This window comes from Amblyraja radiata, unplaced genomic scaffold (genome assembly GCF_010909765.2).
Source record: "Amblyraja radiata isolate CabotCenter1 unplaced genomic scaffold, sAmbRad1.1.pri scaffold_439_ctg1, whole genome shotgun sequence".
Lineage (NCBI taxonomy): Eukaryota > Metazoa > Chordata > Chondrichthyes > Rajiformes > Rajidae > Amblyraja > Amblyraja radiata.
In genome coordinates, this window is record NW_022630539.1 from 57,875 (window position 1) to 75,889 (window position 18,015).

Consider the following 18,015-nt stretch of genomic DNA (forward strand, 5'->3'; position numbering starts at 1 on the left):
ATGTGTTGCTGCTTCACAAATCCACACCATCCTTGCTGGACCTCCATTTCTGAACCCATCCCATCAACTCTCTCTCCTTCTCCTGCACCGACACGGTCCTTATCAAAGTCAGAAATGGCCTCCTGTGAACTTGTAGCAGAGTTAAACTTTCCCTCCTCATCCCGCTCAGCCTCTGCAGCCTTTGACACGGTTGTCCACACTATCCTCCCCAACATCTCCTCACCACAGTCCATGTGGGTGGATCTGCCCTCGACTTATCGATCCAGTCGCAGCCCGAGAACCAGACGCAATGTCTTCACTTCACGCTCCCACAAAGTCCCTTCAAAACCAGGTGTAGTTCCTCCACTAACCCCAACACAACCCCCTATCCCCACCTCCCTCCCTCCCTCCCTCCCTCCCTCTCACTCACTCACTCACTCACTCACTCACTCACTCACTCACTCACTCACTCACTCACTCACTCACTCACTCACTCACTCACTCACTCATGTGATGAAATATCCCTGCATCAATCAGGCCAGGTTATTCCACACGCACATCTCTTCACAAACCGTGACTTCCTCGCTGGGGTTTCCAAGGAAGATCACAACTGTCTGGAATTAAATTCAGTTCAAAATTAATGATTACAGATATGGGGTGGGTGGGGAAAATGTGTTTTAAATGTTAATTCTTCATTGTTCGTATTCGCAACAGAAAACAGAAATCGAATGTATTTCTTGGATAATGGAGATGACATTGTGTTAAACGGACCGGACAATGCTGAGAAAGACACTGTTGTTGTCTGGGAATGGAAACCACACTCAGGGAAGGAAATCGGAAAAATGTCGACTTTTAAAAGAACGGGGAACTCTTGGATCAGAGATAACGCCGCTGGCAACTTGTACCCGGAGATGAAAGTGAATACCAGTACCCTTGCTCTAACAATTGATAAACCCACATTTAAATGGGCGGGAATTTTCACTTTGAATCAAACAGAACCGATAAAGCAAATCCTGAAACAATATGAAATATTTGTGATGAAAGGTGAGTGGGTGCGATAAGGATCAATAATGTTGAATTAATCTCTGTAAATATTGTCACCTATAATGAATGATGAGAGATGGCAGGAATTGTGAGACTTCTTCCACCCGGTGAAAAGTCAAACAACTGGGGAAGTGATTTTGTTCATTGATTCTGTAATGATCAGCAGGGATGTGTGATAATAGTTTGATGACTTCACTGGGAACAGCAAATCAATGAATCTAGCCACAGCGAATACCATAGTCTTCTTGCCGGCACCCTGTAAGGTGATCGCGGCAAGCAAGGTGGTATGGAACCAATGTGTCCGTGTAGTGGTCCCGGGGTGACACTGCTACTTAATGTTACCCTGTGACCAGGTGGATGGAAGTCCATCCTTCACCTGTGGAACATGGGCTCTGTCATAGAGTTCACCTCTTGAGACCAATCAGATACACCTAGAAGGAGTGGAAATAGATGCATATTCAACAGTTTGTGAATATTTGAAACAGAGCATGTGTAAATACAACAACGCCTGTATGTTGCCGGTTCCACCTGCAGTCCCACGGTGAACAGCCGGCATTTCATTGTGCCAATGTGACCAGCCACGCGTGTCAGGGGTCTGAGAGAACTGGGGGAGAAGTTGTTCTGACTTTCAGCTAGGCTGTTAGCTTTAAGCCCAGTTATTGGATAAACCATGAGATCCGCACTCTTCTGATGTCCAGATCCCGGACATTCAGGTCTGGAGATAGAGAGGTCTACAAGAAATCCAGATACGACCTTGATAAGGCCAACAAAAGGCCAAAAGGGACTTCTGCTCCAAGCTGGAGAATGAGACAGATGTTCGGCAGCTGTGGCAGGGCTTGAATGCAATCACCCCCTACAAGGCAAAACCAGGAGGCAGCTCGAATGTCAGCGAAACATCACTCCCTGACGAGTTCAATGCGTTTTACAAACGCTTTGATAGGGAGAATACTGATGTGCCTTCCCGAGCCCCCATTTGCTGTGATGGCATTTCAGTCTCAGTCACAGAGGCCGATGTCAGGAAATCCTTCAGAGGGGTGAACCCCCGAAAAGCACCTGGTCCTGATGGTATACACGGTCGTGTTCTAAAAACCTGTGCGGACCAACTGGCTGGAGTTTTTACAGACATTTTCAACCTCTCACTTCTGAGGTCTGAGGTCCCCACCTGTTTTAAAAGGGCATCAATTATACCGGTGCCCAAGAAGAGTAAGGTGACATGCCTCAATGACTATCGACCAGTGGCACTAACGCCGGTGGTGATGAAGTGCTTTGAGAGGCTGATCATGGAGTAAATCAACTCCTACCTCGACAAAAACCTGGACCCACTGCAGTTCGCGTACCGCCACAACAGATCAATGGTGGATGCGATCTCGCTGGCCCTCCACTCCGCACTGGACCACTTGGACAACAAAAACTCATATGTCAGGCTGTTATTCATCGATTACAGCTCGGCATTTAATACAATCATCCCCTCCAAGCTGGTTACCAAACTCGCAGAACTGGGTCTCTGCGCATCCCTCTGCAATTGGATCCTCGACTTCCTCGTCCACAGACCACAGTCTGTTCGTATTGGTGGAAATGTGTCAGCCTCAATAACAATCAGCACGGGAGCACCTCAAGGCTGCGTGCTCAGCCCCCTGCTGTACTCACTCTATACCCATGACTGCGTAGCGAACCACAATGCGTACTCCATCATCAAGTTCGCTGACGACACCACTATTGTGGGACGTATCACTGATGGGGATGAGTCAGATTATAGAAGAGAGATCGAGCAACTGTCCATATGGTGCCAGCGCAATAACCTGGCCCTCAACACCAGCAAAACCAAGGAATTGATTGTGGACTTTGGAAGGGGTAGGATGGGGACCCACAGCTCCATTTATATCAATGGGTCGATGGTGGAAAGGGTCAAGAGCTTCAAATTTCTGGGCGTGCATCTTTCCAAAGATCTCTCCTCGTCCCAGAACACTGATGCAATTATAAAGAAAGCTCATCAGCACCTCTACTTCCTGAGAAGATTACGGAGAGTCGGTATGTCAAGGAGGACTCTCTCTAACCTCTACAGGTGCACAGTAGAGAGCATGCTGACGGGTTGCATCATGGCTTGGTTCGGCAACTTGAGCATCCAGGAGCGGAAAAGGCTGCAAAAAGTAGTAAACACTGCCCAGTCCATCATCGGCTCTGACCTCCCTCCCATCGAGGGGATCTATCGCAGTCGCTGCCTCAAAAAGGCTGGCAGCATCATCAAGGACCCACACCATCCTGGCCACACACTCATCTCTCCACTGCCATCAGGTAGAAGGTACAGGAGCCTGAAATCTGCAACATCCAGGTTCAGGAATAGCAGCTTCCCCACAGCCATCAGACTATTAAACACAACTTCAAACAAACAATAACTATAACAGCTTATTGCACTTTATCTGTTTATTTATGTGTGTATATATATATATTCTATGGTAGGTAGACAAAAATGCTGGAGAAACTCAGCGGGTGCAGCAGCATCTATGGAGCGAAGGAAATAGGTGACGTTTCGGGCCGAAACCCTTCTTCAGACTGATGGGTATTGGCAGGGAGAAGGAAGGAAAAGGGGAGGAGGAGGTGCCCGAGGGCTAAGGAAGGGGAGGAGACAGCTTGAGGGCTAAGGAAGGGGAGGAGGCAGCAAGGGTTAACAAAATTGGGAGAATTCGATGTTCATGCCACTAGGGTGCAGGCTGCTGTTCCTATGAGGTGCTGTTCCTCCAATTTCCGGTGTTGCTCACACTGGCAATGGAGGAGACCCAGGACAGAGAGGTCGGATTGGGAATGGGAGGGGGAGTTGAAGTGCTGAGCCACCGGGAGGTCAGGTAAGTTATTGCGGACTGAGCGGAGGTGTTCGGCTAAACGATCGCCCAACCTCCGCTTGGTCTCCCCGATGTAAATCAGCTGACATCTAGAGCAGCGGGTGCAGTAGATGAGGTTGGAGGAGATACAGGTGAACCTTTGTCGCACCTGGAACGACTGCTTGGGTCCTTGAATGGAGTCGAGGGGGGAGGTGAAGGGACAGGTGTTGCATTTCTTGCGGTTGCAACGGAAAGTGCCCGGGGAGGGGGTGGTGCGGGAGGGAAGGGAAGAATTGACGAGGGAGTTGCGGAGGGAGCGGTCTTTGCGGAAGGCAGACATGGGGGGAGATGGGGAGATGTGGCGAGTGGTGGGGTCACGTTGGAGGTGGCGGAAATGGCGGAGGATTATGTGTTGTATTTGCCGGCTGGTGGGGTGAAAGGTGAGGACCAGAGGGACTCTGCCCTTATTGTGAGTGCAGGGATGGGGGGAGAGAGAGCAGTGTTGCGGGGTATGGATGAGACCCTGGTGCGAGCCTCATCTATGGTGGCGGAGGGGAATCCCCGTTCCCTGAAGAACGAGGACATTTCAGATGCCCTGGATTCCCCTCCGCCACCATAGATGAGGCTCGCACCAGGGTCTCATCCATACCCCGCAACACTGCTCTCTCTCCCCATCCCCGCACTCGCAACAAGGGCAGAGTTCCTCCGAAACGTCACCTATTCCTTCTCTCCATAGATGCTGCCTCACCCACTGAGTTACTCCAGCATTTTTGTCCACCTTTGATTTTTCCAGCATCTGCAGTTCTTTCTTAATCCACACGGTGGGAGTGTTGACCACAAACTAGATGGGCCTGCAGTGCGGGGGATTACCACACGGTGGGAGTGTTGACCACAAACTGGACGGGCCTGCAGTGCGGGGGATCACCACACGGTGGGAGTGTTGACCACAAACTGGACGGGCCTGCAGTGCGGGGGATCACCACATGGTGGGAGTGTTGACCACAAACTGTATGGGCCTGCAGTGCGGGGGATCACCACATGGTGGGAGTGTTGACCACAAACTGGACGGGCCTGCAGTGCGGGGGATCACCACATGGTGGGAGTGTTGACCACAAACTGGAGCGACCTGTTGTGTGAACAGTATATTCTATGGTATATGGACACATTGATCTGTTCTGTATTGATGCCTACAATATTCTGTTGTGTTGCAGCAAGCAAGAATGTCATTGTCCTATCTGGGACTAGACTTGTACAAACCACTACTCACTCTGAATCTCATTGATCTGTTTTTCACAGTTGAGGCAAGTCCACAGAGGCCTCTGCTGGGCAGTGACGTTACACTCAGCTGCACCATCTCCAGACTCTCAGATACAGTCAGTCTTCACTGGAGACCCATGGACTCATCCCAGCAGAACAGGGGCAACACTGATCAGATCCGCCTGGATAACACGGTCTATCTGATGGTTCGACACGTTACAGTGGAGGATGGGAAGCTGTATGTGTGTGATGTGCGGGAAAACGGAAACATTCTTCACACAAGTAACGGAGAATTTACTGTAAACAAGTGTAAGTGTTCACACCTCCCATTGGGTATCAAGTAGACACTTGTACCACGGTGCTTTTTGTAATATTATGTGTGCGCTTCGTGAAGAACTGTGGCAGTGACCAACTGCTCTCCAGTATAAAATGCTGCAATGATCAGGGAGAAGTTTCCAGAAAGTCTCTGTGTGGAGCAGCTGCCTGCTTGTCTCTATGTGACAGACACACACAGCACAGGAGGGGGATGTCTTTCTGTAACCATTGTTCAGTAAAGTATTTGTCAGTTTATCTTGTCATCAATGCCCCAGTATCTGAGACTGAGATACAGGACTCATCTTGCCATCAATGCTCCAGTATCTGAGACTGAGATACAGGACTCATCTTGTCATCAATGCTCCAGTATCTGAGACTGAGATACAGGACTCATCTTGCCATCATAGCTCCAGTATCTGAGACTGAGATACAGGACTCATCTTGTCATCAATGCTCCAGTATCTGAGACTGAGACTGAGATACAGGGCTCATCTTGCCATCAATGCTCCAGTATCTGAGACTGAGATACAGATACAGGGCTCATCTTGTCATCAATGCTCCAGTATCTGAGACTAAGATACTGATACAGGTCTCATCTTTATTTTATTTTATTTTATTTTATTTAACCTTTATTTAACCAGGAGAAGTCTCATTGAGATTAAAAATCTCTTTTACAAGAGAGTCCTGGCCAAGACAGGCAGCAGCACAGTTCCACAGTTAGACAATAACTTAAAAAGAACAGAGAACATATAAATAGAGTCACAGTCAGAACATCATCAAACAAGGCATGTACAGACAGAAGAGCCCGCTTCAACATCATTAAGAAGGGATTTAAATCTGTTTATAGAAACCAGCTCCTTAAGTTTCAGTTCATTCTGCAGCTGGTTCCATGCGGAGGGAGCAGCATAACTAAATGCCCTTTTCCCCAGTTCAGTACGGACTTTAGGTACAGTTAGTAAGAACAAGTCCTCAGAGCGGAGCTGATAAGTTCCTGTGCTTTTTCGAATTACATACTTCTGCAGGTATGAAGGAAGAACACCGAGGATAGTCTTATAAATAAGGATATGCCAATGATGGAATCTGCGGGTGGACAGGGCAAACCATCCAACTTGAGCATACAAAGAGCAGTGGTGCGGGAGGGTTTTAAAATTAGCAACAAATCTCAGTGCTCCGTGGTAGACCGTGTCCAAAGACTGTAGGCATTTTGAAGATGCATTCATATATAAAACATCACCATATCTTGCCATCTTGCCATCAATGCTCCAGTATCTGAGACTGAGATACAGGGCTCATCTTGTCATCAATTCTCCAGTATCTGAGACTGAGATACTGATACAGGACTCATCTCGTCATCAATGCTCCAGTATCTGACACTGAGATACAGATACAGGACTCATCTTGCCATCAATGCTCCAGTATCTGAGACTGAGATACAGATACAGGACTCATCTTGTCATCAATGCTCCAGTATCTGACACTGAGATACAGATACAGGGCTCATCTTGCCATCAATGCCCCAGTATCTGAGACTGAGATACTGATACAAGACTCACGTCCAAGTGTCAGATAGAAAGTGTAGTCACCAGCACTTGCTGCTCACACACACACTGGGGGTCCCGACCCACACATCAACACTGAACAACAATCCATCCCCTCTCCCCACACTGACCCTTCTCTCCGAGTCTGGTGTTGCTTGAAGTGATTCCAGCTGCTGCAGACTCGGGCTTGGGATCAGCATTCAGCTGGGAGCAGGACCCGGGAACAGGGAAGGACAGGGAATCAGTGGGTGTGAATGGGAGAGGGATGGTGGGAATAATGGGAATGAGCCGATCCACTTGAAGTGCCAACGTGTCCGGGTCAGTCCCCGTGCAGGCATCCTCTGGGCTGCTTCTGTCCACAGCCTGAACCCGAACCCGAACCTGAACCTGAACCCGAACCCGAACCTGAACCTGAACCCGAACCCGAACCCGAACCTGAACCTGAACCTGAACCTGAACCTGAACCTGAACCTGAACCTGAACCTGAACCTGAACCTGAACCCGAACCTGAACCTGAACCCGAACCCGAACCCGAACCTGAACCTGAACCCGAACCCGAACCTGAACCTGAACCTGAACCCGAACCCGAACCTGAACCTGAACATGAACCTGAACCCCAACCTGAACCCGAACCTGAACCTGAACCTGAACCTGAACCTGAACCCGAACCCGAACCTGAACCTGAACCTGAACCCGAACCTGAACCACCTCCTGCAGACTGACAGAGACATTCACCTCCCACACCGCTCTCGGGAGTCTCCGGGAGGTTTCATTCCATCCCGGGACATTCCCGGACAGTCCGGGTGTGGGGGCCAACCTCATGTTGAAATGTAGAGTGGAATATCCAAACTTCACTGCAACTTACTGCCGTACAGCACATTGTATTTTATAAAGATCTGATGAGTTTAGTGCGGCATTCATGAAAGATGTTACATTTGAAACTTGATCAGTTGAACAAAACACCACAAATGTTTATAAGAATACGGTTGAGAATCTGTGTATGGCACAGTAACTGTAATACTGAAAGGAGTTATCCTCTGTCTCTCTGATACAGATTTATATAATGGGAGATACACACTTTACCGCTCCAGCACCGATCACAGTGAACTTCACCTGGTTTGTTCTGGGAGTTATGGTCGTAGCTATTCCCGTGCTGAGTGGAACTGGTCACCTCATCACCATCAACAGCTGAAAGTAATAGCATCTGCAGAACGTTCTCAGCCCATCACCATCAATGTCAATGGGACCAACTTCGGGAATCGACTGGTGACCTCAGGGAAACTCTACGATGGCAAGGATTTCAATGTGAGGATTGTCCCCGTTGTGTTTCAAGATGCCGGAGTTTACGCCTGTTATCTGGAATCAACTCCATTTCCCACCATTTATCTAATCACAGTGAAAGGTAGGAGTCAGAATGTTGCCACTGAGTTTACTGATGAACATATTGTTTAAAATGTAAACAACCTGCTTGTTTCCACAGTCACAGCTGAACCGTCTGATGCAGTGACTGAGGGAGACAACGTTACCCTGACCTGCTCTGTGTCTCACGTCATTGGGTCAATGAGACTGGTTTGGATCAATGGCGATGGCAAACGTGTTGGAGAAAAGACACTGACTGAGGAAGAGAAATCACCGAGTCTGGTTATTCAGAAAGCTGAGAGAGGCAGAGGGAACTGGATATGTGTTTTGTTTGATCAAGACCTGCCCCGGCTTTTTGTCCCGTACTATCAGAAGGACAGTAGTAAGTGATAAGGGTTTGTTCTTCATACTTAGAGTCATGATTGAGTTTTGATGTCGCTTATTGATCCTGAAATTTGAGTGGAATATTTTCTTCTAGTTTGAGTTGTCTAACTCTGTTATGATCAATGAATTCTCAAATTTCAAATAACACTTCCTGAACACCACTCCCCCCCCCCTTCATTGTGCACGCATTTATCCCACCACCCAGTGATCCTATTCTCTTCCCTTCCTCTTTCAACTCATTTCCCACCCCTTCCAATTGCAGAGTTTTCCTTTTATGTTCTTGCTCCACTTCCACCCATATCCCTCCCTCTGTTACTGATCTGACTGTAGATCAGTCAGTATTAGTTGACCTGATCTATGTCATGTTTTACTGCATGCCGCTGTGTACTCAAACACTCATCTGGTTGAACCAGGATTTATATAAAGGACTTCAAGATTATGTAAACACTACAGAAACGAAACAGAAATGGGAATTGGAAATGAATATTATTATTACTGATGAAATGTGGGAAAAGACATGTCTTTTGTTCATACGTTAACAAACAGGGATAAATATGGGCCAGGAAACCAGGAGACCAAGGTATGTATCTCCACTGCACTTTGGTGGTTCAAACTTCAAGTGAAAACTTTGCCTTGTGTACCATCCTAACGTGGTCATAATTTAGGGAACACTGTGTTTCCATGGACTCTGATTTTATACACATGGTCTTATCCCACAATTAAATGTATCTGACGTACATCTGAAGTCATGTTCCTGGTCATTCTGGTGGATCTCATTATTAATGGGGTACAGTTTAAACACTGGATTGTTGCTTGTTTAAAATCAAACCAAATTAAAGTCTTAATCAGAAAATAAAATACTTATTTTCCAGAAACCAATGTGACCCCAGTACCTGACATGAGCCATGTTACTGAATATACGTCTGTGACTAGGAACACAAAGCAACAAGGTAAATAGATGACTCTGTCAATAAATCTCTAGTTGTACAGGTATTGTATTTGATGAAGCAACCTATTTCACATTTCACATATTATTACTGATGAAATGTGGGAAAAGACATGTCTTTTGGGTCATACGTTAACAAACAAGTTTCTTATAGAAACTTACAAAATTCTTAAGGGGTTGGACAGGCTAGATACAGGAAGATTGTTCCCGATATTGGGGAAGTCCAAAACAAGGGGTCACAGTTTAAGGATAAGGGGGAAATCTTTTAGGACCGAGATGAGGAAAACTTTTTTCACACAGAGAGTGGTGAATCTCTGGAATTCTCTCCCGCAGAAGGTAGTTGAGGCCACACAGTTCATTGGCTATATTTAAGAGGGAGTTAGATGTGGCCCTTGTAGCTAAAGGGATCAGGGGGTATGGAGAGAAGGCAGGTACAGGATACTGAGTTGGATGATCAGCCATGATCATATTGAATGGCAGTGCAGGCTCGAAGGGCCGAATGGCCTCTACTCCTGCACCTATTTTCTATGTTTCTATGTTTCTATGTCTAAACAGCCCCACCTGGAGGGAGTTTGAATGGAAAACTAGAATGAGAGTATTTCAGACTCCTCTTATGTTAGCAAGATATAGCAACACCTCAGATTTATGCTGGAGACAATGCGGGAAGATTGGTGATCATACACATATTTTTGGGGGATTGTCCCAAATTGTATCAATATTGGCGAGACATTCAGACGGAGATCAAGCTAATCTTGGGGGTGGATCTACCTCTGGAGCCGGCATGCTTCATACTGAGAGAGACTCCAGAAAATATAGATACCAAAACATAGAAACATAGAAACATAGACAATAGGTGCAGGAGTAGAGGCCATTCGGCCCTTCGAGCCTGCACCGCCATTCAATATGATCATGGCTGATCATCCAACTCAGTATCCCATCCCTGCCTTCTCTCCATACCCCCTGATCCCTTTAGCCACAATGGCCACATCTAACTCCCTCTTAAATATAACCAATGAACTGTGGCCTCAACTACCTTCTGTGGCAGAGAACTCCACAGATTCACCACTCTGTGTAAAAAATGATTTTCTCATCTCGGTCCTAAAAGATTTCCCCCTTATCCTTAAACTGTGACCCCTAGTTCTGGACTTCCCCAACATCGGGAACAATCTTCCTGCATCTAGCCTGTCCAACCCCTTAAGAATTTTGTAAGTTTCTATAAGATCCCCCCACAATCTTCTAAATTCTAGCGTGTCACACATGCTTGCTTGGGCTGTTGCTGTTGATTGCAAAGAAGATGATTACAGAGTCATGGAGAAATGTAAAGTCACCAAATGTTCAACAGTGGAGGGAAAGATTGAAAAGTGTATATATGATGGAAAGTATAACAGCTAAACTACAGTTAAGGGCGGATGCTTTCAACATTATGTGGACATCGGTATCACTACAACTGCCAAGACTGATTAAGGACACGATTTCTCCATAGCCCCAGTGGAGGGGAGGAGTTCGATTGGTATTGTATACGTGTATTTGGAACCATATGTACAGACATGTGTGTGACTGTGTATAAGTACATACATAGTGACCATCAATGACAAAATAAGTTATTCCAGTGGCATACAAGTGAAGGTTTAACATAACGGGTGACTATATATTAAGTTGGATTAAATATGATGAGCTTGTGTGGGTGCCTGTGAATGTGATGCTTCTGTGACAGAACTCTAGGATGATCTGATGTGATGCTAACAGCTGCTGTGTGATTTGTATATCTTGTTTGTATGTGGACTTTGTCTTGTTAATAAATGTTGAGTGTTGGCTCGAGGGGCTGAATGGCCAACTCTTGCACCTATTGTCTATTGTCTATTGTCAAAGATCCTTTCTTTGAATCTGACAAAACATGAACTCACTTCTTTCCCTCTTCACAGATACTGCTCAAACGGCTGAATATTTCTAACATTTACAGTTCTTGTGCTCCTGGTTAGAGAGGATTGAAGCACAAGGGCAATGTCCACTCTGTTGTCAGCAGTGCTCATTCAACCATTGTTCCAGGCTTAGACTATGATAGACATTTGTCCACTGTACAGTGGGAAGTATCACAGCTGAATCAGCTACTTTATCAGCCAACCATCAGCTCCCATCTCCTGCCTGAGAAATGTCAGCTGATTGTAACCAAGAGATAGAAACTTGTGTGAATGTTTACAGTCTCTAACTGATGGCTACTGAGGCAAGTTGTGGCTCTCTGATCTTTGTACTCGGCTTGTACTCGCTAGAATTTAGAAGATTGAGGGGGGATCTTATAGAAACTTACAAAATTCTTAAGGGGTTGGACAGGCTAGATGCAGGAAGATTGTTCCCGATGTTGGGGAAGTCCAGAACAAGGGGTCACAGTTTAAGGATAAGGGGGAAATCTTTTAGGACCGAGATGAAAAAAAAATTTTTCACACAGAGAGTGGTGAATCTCTGGAATTCTCTGCCACAGAAGGTAGTTGAGGCCACACAGTTCATTGGCTATATTTAAGAGGGAGTTAGATGTGGCCCTTGTGGCTAAAGGGATCAGGGGGTATGGAGAGAAGGCAGGTACAGGATACTGAGTTGGATGATCAGCCATGATCACATTGAATGACGGTGCAGGCTCGAAGGGCCGAATGGCCTCTTTTCTATGCACCTATTTTCTATGTTTCTATGTTTTTAAGTAAGGTCAATTAATCTGGGGGAAAAAAGACACAATGTGCTGGAGTAACTCAATGGGTCAGGCGGAATCTCTGGAGAACATGGATAGGTGAGGTATTGGGTTGGGACCCTACTTCAGACTAAAGGGCTGTGACCCGAAATGTCACCTGCCTAACCTGATGAGTTTCTCCAACACCTTGTGTCTTTTATTGGTGAACTATCACCTGCAGTACCTTGTGTCTCAGTTAATCTGGATCACAAGTTAAACTCAAGACTTCTGATCTAAATTAGTCAGTGTGGTTAATGCCTGGTCTTTGGGGAAGCTTTTGAATGATGTCCATTTATTCTACAAATGTGAACTCTGTGTTTATTACTTTGACAGGGAATTACACTTTCATTATCAGATCTGTTGTAATTATCGGAGGCCTGGCTCTTCTCCTCGTCATTGTACTGGCAGTGGTGTGGTATCAAAGAAGGCACAAGCCTACAGGTAAAGTACATGAAGACATCCTTAATGCAGCACAGATTCCCCCAAATTATCAATGACAATGTTATCTTTGTTACAAGGAGAAAAGAACAATATATTTTGGATAAGAAACGTATCTGTTTGTGCTTATGTTGTTGAGAAATTGATTTCAGACTTGTAGTGGTCAATTGAAGCATTATTTATGCAAGGTGGATTGTCCTGTGTACCTGTGTTGCCATGAGGAGTCTGCTGTATGATGCTGTTCAGGTGGTGATCAACAATGATCTGACCATAATGGATGGGATTTATATAGCGCCTTTCTAATACTCAAGGCGCTTTACATCGCATTATTCATTCACTCCTCAGTCACACTCGGTGGTGGTAAGCTACTTCTGTAGCCACAGCTGCCCTAGGGCAGACTGACGGAAGCGTGGCTGCCAATCTGCGCCTACGGCCCCTCCGACCACCACCAATCACTCACACACATTCACACACATTCACACACAGGCAAAGGTGGGTGAAGTGTCTTGCCCAAGGACACAACGACAGTATGCACTCCAAGCGGGATTCGAACCGGCTACCTTCCGGTTGCTAGCCGAACACTTAGCCCATTGTGCCATCTGTCGTCCCATGTGGTGATTGTGTCACCATCCCCTGTGTAAACCATTATCAAATAAACATGCCAGAAGTTGAAGTATAGCTAGTGTAGTTATGTAGAAAATATGGTCTCCAATTTGCCCTCAATATGTTCCTATTTACTGAAGGATAAATATGGGCCAGGAAACCAGGAGACCAAGGTATGTATCTCCACTGCACTTTGGTGGTTCAAACTTCAAGTGAAAACTTTGCCTTGTGTACCATCCTAACGTGGTCATAATTTAGGGAACACTGTGTTTCCATGGACTCTGATTTTATACACAAGGTCTTATCCCATGATTAAATGTATCTGACGCACATCTGAAGCCATGTTCCTGGTCATTCTGGTGGATCTCATTATTAATGGGGCACAGTTTAAACACTGGATTGTTGCTTCTTTAAAATCAAACCGGATTAAAGTCTTAATCAGAAAATAATACTTATTTTCCAGAAATCAATGTGACCCCAGTACCTGAGATGAGCCGTGTTACTGAATATATGTCTGAGTAGGAACACAAAGCAACAAGGTAAATAGATGACTCTGTCAATGAATCTCTAGTTGTACAGGTGTTGTATTTGATGAAGCAACCTATTTCACATTTCACAGTTTTGTAACAAGAATGTGAGAAAGGGAACCTCAAACACACAAACTAATTGATCAATTCAACAGTCTCTCTCTCTTGTGTCAATTCACCCCTCAGCCACAATCTTCCTCATCCAACTGCAGGTCTTACTCTGCATTGGTCAATTGACTAACTTTCACTGGACTATCATGGCCAACCCATCAATGTTGAGACATCACCATGAACAACATATTCACACTCCTCATTTATTATTGATCCTGATTAACAGCTTGGTTAGTGGCTCTCTAAAGAATGGACAACACTTGCCCTTCCAAAAGTCACCATCCCTTTCACAAAATATCATCTAGCATGAAATGCCTCCAATTCACTTTGCCACTAGTTCAGGTTTTATTTTAAAGTGAAAATAACAACAACATTTCAGAATGGTTTGAGCATCATTAATAGATGGTGGATAGGTGATGTTTCAGATCGAGACCCTTCTTGTGAGTCTGAAGAAGGGTCACGACCTGAAACATCACCTATACATGTCCTCCAGAGATGCTGCCTGACCTGCAGAAGTACTCCAGCACTTTGTGTCCCTTTGTGTATTAACCAGCATCTGCAGTTCTTTGTTTCCACCTCAGACAGAATCAGAATCAGGTTTTATTCGCCAAGTATGTTTTGCAACATACGATGAATTTCACTGGCCAGGTCAGTCATACAATTAGAAAGGAACAGACACAAAACACATTTTAACATGAACATCCACCACAGTGACTCCTACACATTCCTCACTGTGATGGAAGGAGAAATAAAGTTCAAGTCCTTCACTAGTGTTCTTCCTCGGTCATGGGCCCCGAGCCCCCGTTAACGGGACGATCTTGACTCCCGTAGCCGGTGGTGTTCGGGCCCTCCACGTTGAGGCGTTCAGCTCCTGCATCAGGGGGATGTCAGCTCCCCCACGCCGGGCGTTTAAACCTCGTGTCAGGGCTGGTTGAACCTTCTGCGGCGTTGGAGCTCCCAAATAGCCTCTCCCGAGACTGCGAGCCATTGAAGGTAAGTCCGCAGGCCACGGTGGGAGTGATCCCAGGCAAGGGATCCGCTCCGGTGTTAAGTCCGCGCCCCACAGTCCAAGGCAGCTTTTCAACTCCAGCGATGGTAGGCCGCAGAGCCTAACCCAGGAGAATGTGATCTGAAAAATGATCACCTTTCCCGGGAAGGTAAGAACCTGAATAAAAAAGTTTCCCCCCTCTCCCCACATAAAACAAACTGAAGTACATTAAAACAAACTTTAAACAAACACTAAAATAACATAAAGATGAAAAAACGAACAGACTGCCGGCAGGGCTGGCCATCTGGAGTACCTCTGCAGTGGTGGTCAAATGGTGGACAGTATTGTTTTTGCCAGAATTTAGACCAGATTTCTGATGAATCTGATGAACAACAGAGTAATCTTTCTTGAAAAATCTGAAGGAAACTTTCAATAAATCAGACATTGCTCGTGTTTTAATGAGAAAAATATAAATTCCTTACCTTGTCCCACAGTACGGACCAATTGTGTTCCACTGTGTTCCACTGTAAAGGCATCGATTGTATTCATATATTGTCTTTCTGCTGATGCAACAAAAGCTTTTCCCTGAACCTGGGCACACATGACAATAAACTAAACTGAACCTCAGCTGATCATATCTCCCCATATTCCTTGATCTTAGTCCACATATGACTTGTCTCTAATTTGTGTTTTAGAGTCTTTTTCCCACTAACCAGTGGTCTTTGTAATTTATGCTTCATTTATGTGTTGTGTTGCCTTAGTCCAAATGCCTCTGATGCTGCTGCTGCAGGCAACATTGTCATTGTATCTGTATCTGTATCTCGCCATTGTTGTGTATCTGTCAATGAATTCAACAACTCCTAAAATGTACTGAATGATTTGGCTCCAGTCAAATCTGTGGTGGAGAATGTAACAGATTCTTTGTTCTCCTCATCTTAATCCTTATTGTCTGTTGTCTTAAACCTTTACCCCTGGTCATGGTCTCCCCCCAACAGGGAACATCTTCCTCCATCCAGACTGGTCTACCTGTTGGAATTGTCTATGTTTCCATGAGAACCATTGTCATTCTTCTAAACTCCACGAGCCAAATTAACTCAAATTCTCTTTGTAATTTCCACCATCCCAGGAAGAAGTCAAAACAAGGAGGTTAGGAGATGTGACTTTTCATGGAGGGTTTTTTCAAACTGCTGGAGGTAGTCTATGGGTCGAGCAGCATCTATGGAGGGAAAACAATGATCAGCGTTTCGTATCGTGACCCTGCATTGAAATAAATCATCCTTTTTCAAATACAAATAAATTCTTTGTTTCCAACTAATTTCCACAGATACAGAGGAAGGTATTCACTATGGATCCATCTCCTTTCAGCCTAAAGCAACTGGTGGTAAAATGGCTTTATTTAAATATGTTTTAATCTTTTATCACAGTGAGGATTATTGGCACAGAGTAGTCTAAAACCTTGCTGTCTTTGGCCACCTTACAACAGCATCAGACATTCCTGGGATAAAGTCCCTCACCCTGCTCATCAACATGAAGTGGGACAGTCAGCTGAGGCTCAGTTAGGAGCCCAACCTTCTCTGGGTGTGTTCTGGTCCCCTAAACTACAGGGAGTGTGTTCTGGTCCTCTAGCCAACTCTGTGTGTTCTGGTCCCCTAACCTACTCTGTGGGCTCTGGTCCCCTAACCTACAGGGAGTGTGTTCTGGTCCCCTAACCTACTCTGTGTGTTCTGGTCCCCTAAACTACAGGGAGTGTGTTCTGGTCCCCTAACCTTCTCTAAGTGTGTTCTGGTCCCCTAACCTACTCTGTGGGTTCTGGTCCCCTAACCTACTCTAAGTGGGTTCTGGTCCTCTAGCCTACTCTGTGGGTTCTGGTCCTCTAACCTACTCTGTGGGCTCTGGTCCCCTAGCCTACTCTGAATGGGTACAATAGCCACTCCAGAGATTCAACCAGTGATATCCAGGCTGTTGTTACAACTCTGTTGTGCATTGGCGTTGGTGATGGGAAGTGAAACCAAGACACCATTTATGTCCATCTGAAGAACATTCTTCTGCACAACTCCTGACTGAGCTCGAAGTGATCAGCACAATCTTCCTTGAATTACAATATATTTTTGATATTGATTAGTAGGGCTGGATGTTACAATCCCTAAGGTTCTTCACCACAACTGACACCCGATATTCTGGGGGGTGACCACTAGATGATTTTGCTACCAACCAGACACATCTTCAGTTGTGTACACTCAACATCACTGGGTGTTTCGGCCTTTTATCACAAGACGTCCACCCTCAGTCGAGGCAGGCCCACCGCAGGGTGATCAGCCCTGGGTGTGTGTCTTATGGTTAGCCTCTAGATGGTCAGTGCAGCCCAGACAGCATCTTTTCTCTTCAGCCACAGCCAGTGACTGCTCCATTCTGCTTTTATCCTTCCATCTTCCTCTCTACCGCTGACTGTGGCCGGTTGGGCTCTGGACTCGTGTCCGTTGGTGGGACAGTACTTGGTTGAGCTTCACCTGGGGTGCTGATACCCTGTGGACTGTGGTGGTCAACCTGCCACTGGGCTTCACTCGACTGGTTTGGCCTTCCTCTTAGAAGGTCATGGTCAATGCGAGGCCCCACACCAAGCTCTCCCAGGCACTTTTCCCTGCCCTGGTGGATCTTGAGACCCTTCTCTGATGTTATCTTTTCCCAGCCACAGATGCAGCTTCGTAGCTTATGTCCTGCCAGGGCTGCTGCTCTGTCAATTGCTGTGCTAGTTCTCTTGTTCATAGTTGATTCCTTCTGTAGCAATATAAGGGTGTCTTGTTCATGGTGACCATTCCTGCAGCTCACTGTAAATGCAGAGGTATGACAGATGGGTTTTCTGGAATTCAATGTCTTGTTGATCTACTGTCAGGAAGAGCAAAATGTAGTAAGCTTTAGACGTTTATATTCCATTTGTCGTTTCCTTTGTCAACATCATCCACCAGTGTCATTTTTAATTGTGATGTTTGCATTTAT

The 18,015-nt window shown here is 45.8% G+C and overlaps 1 protein-coding gene across 1 annotated transcript; it reads left to right on the top strand.

The window, feature by feature from the left end:
* The first annotated feature begins 821 nt into the window (after window positions 1-821).
* Window positions 822-16,581, top strand: LOC116969960. The gene is made up of 5 exons (XM_033016715.1): window positions 822-906; window positions 8,004-8,351; window positions 8,430-8,690; window positions 12,688-12,795; window positions 16,505-16,581. Exons 1-5 carry the CDS (start codon window positions 822-824, stop codon window positions 16,579-16,581), a joined length of 879 nt encoding a protein of 292 aa, XP_032872606.1.
* Window positions 16,582-18,015: the final 1,434 nt, after the last annotated feature.

Bases quoted from the DNA above. Each gene is read 5' to 3' on its own strand.
- LOC116969960 (XM_033016715.1), top strand. From the start codon at position 822: ATGTCGACTTTTAAAAGAACGGGGAACTCTTGGATCAGAGATAACGCC. The intron at 907-8,003 runs GTACCCTTGCTC...TCTCTGATACAG, and splicing joins GGAGATGAAAGTGAATACCA to ATTTATATAATGGGAGATAC. The intron at 12,796-16,504 runs GTAAAGTACATG...ACCTTACAACAG, and splicing joins AAGAAGGCACAAGCCTACAG to CATCAGACATTCCTGGGATA.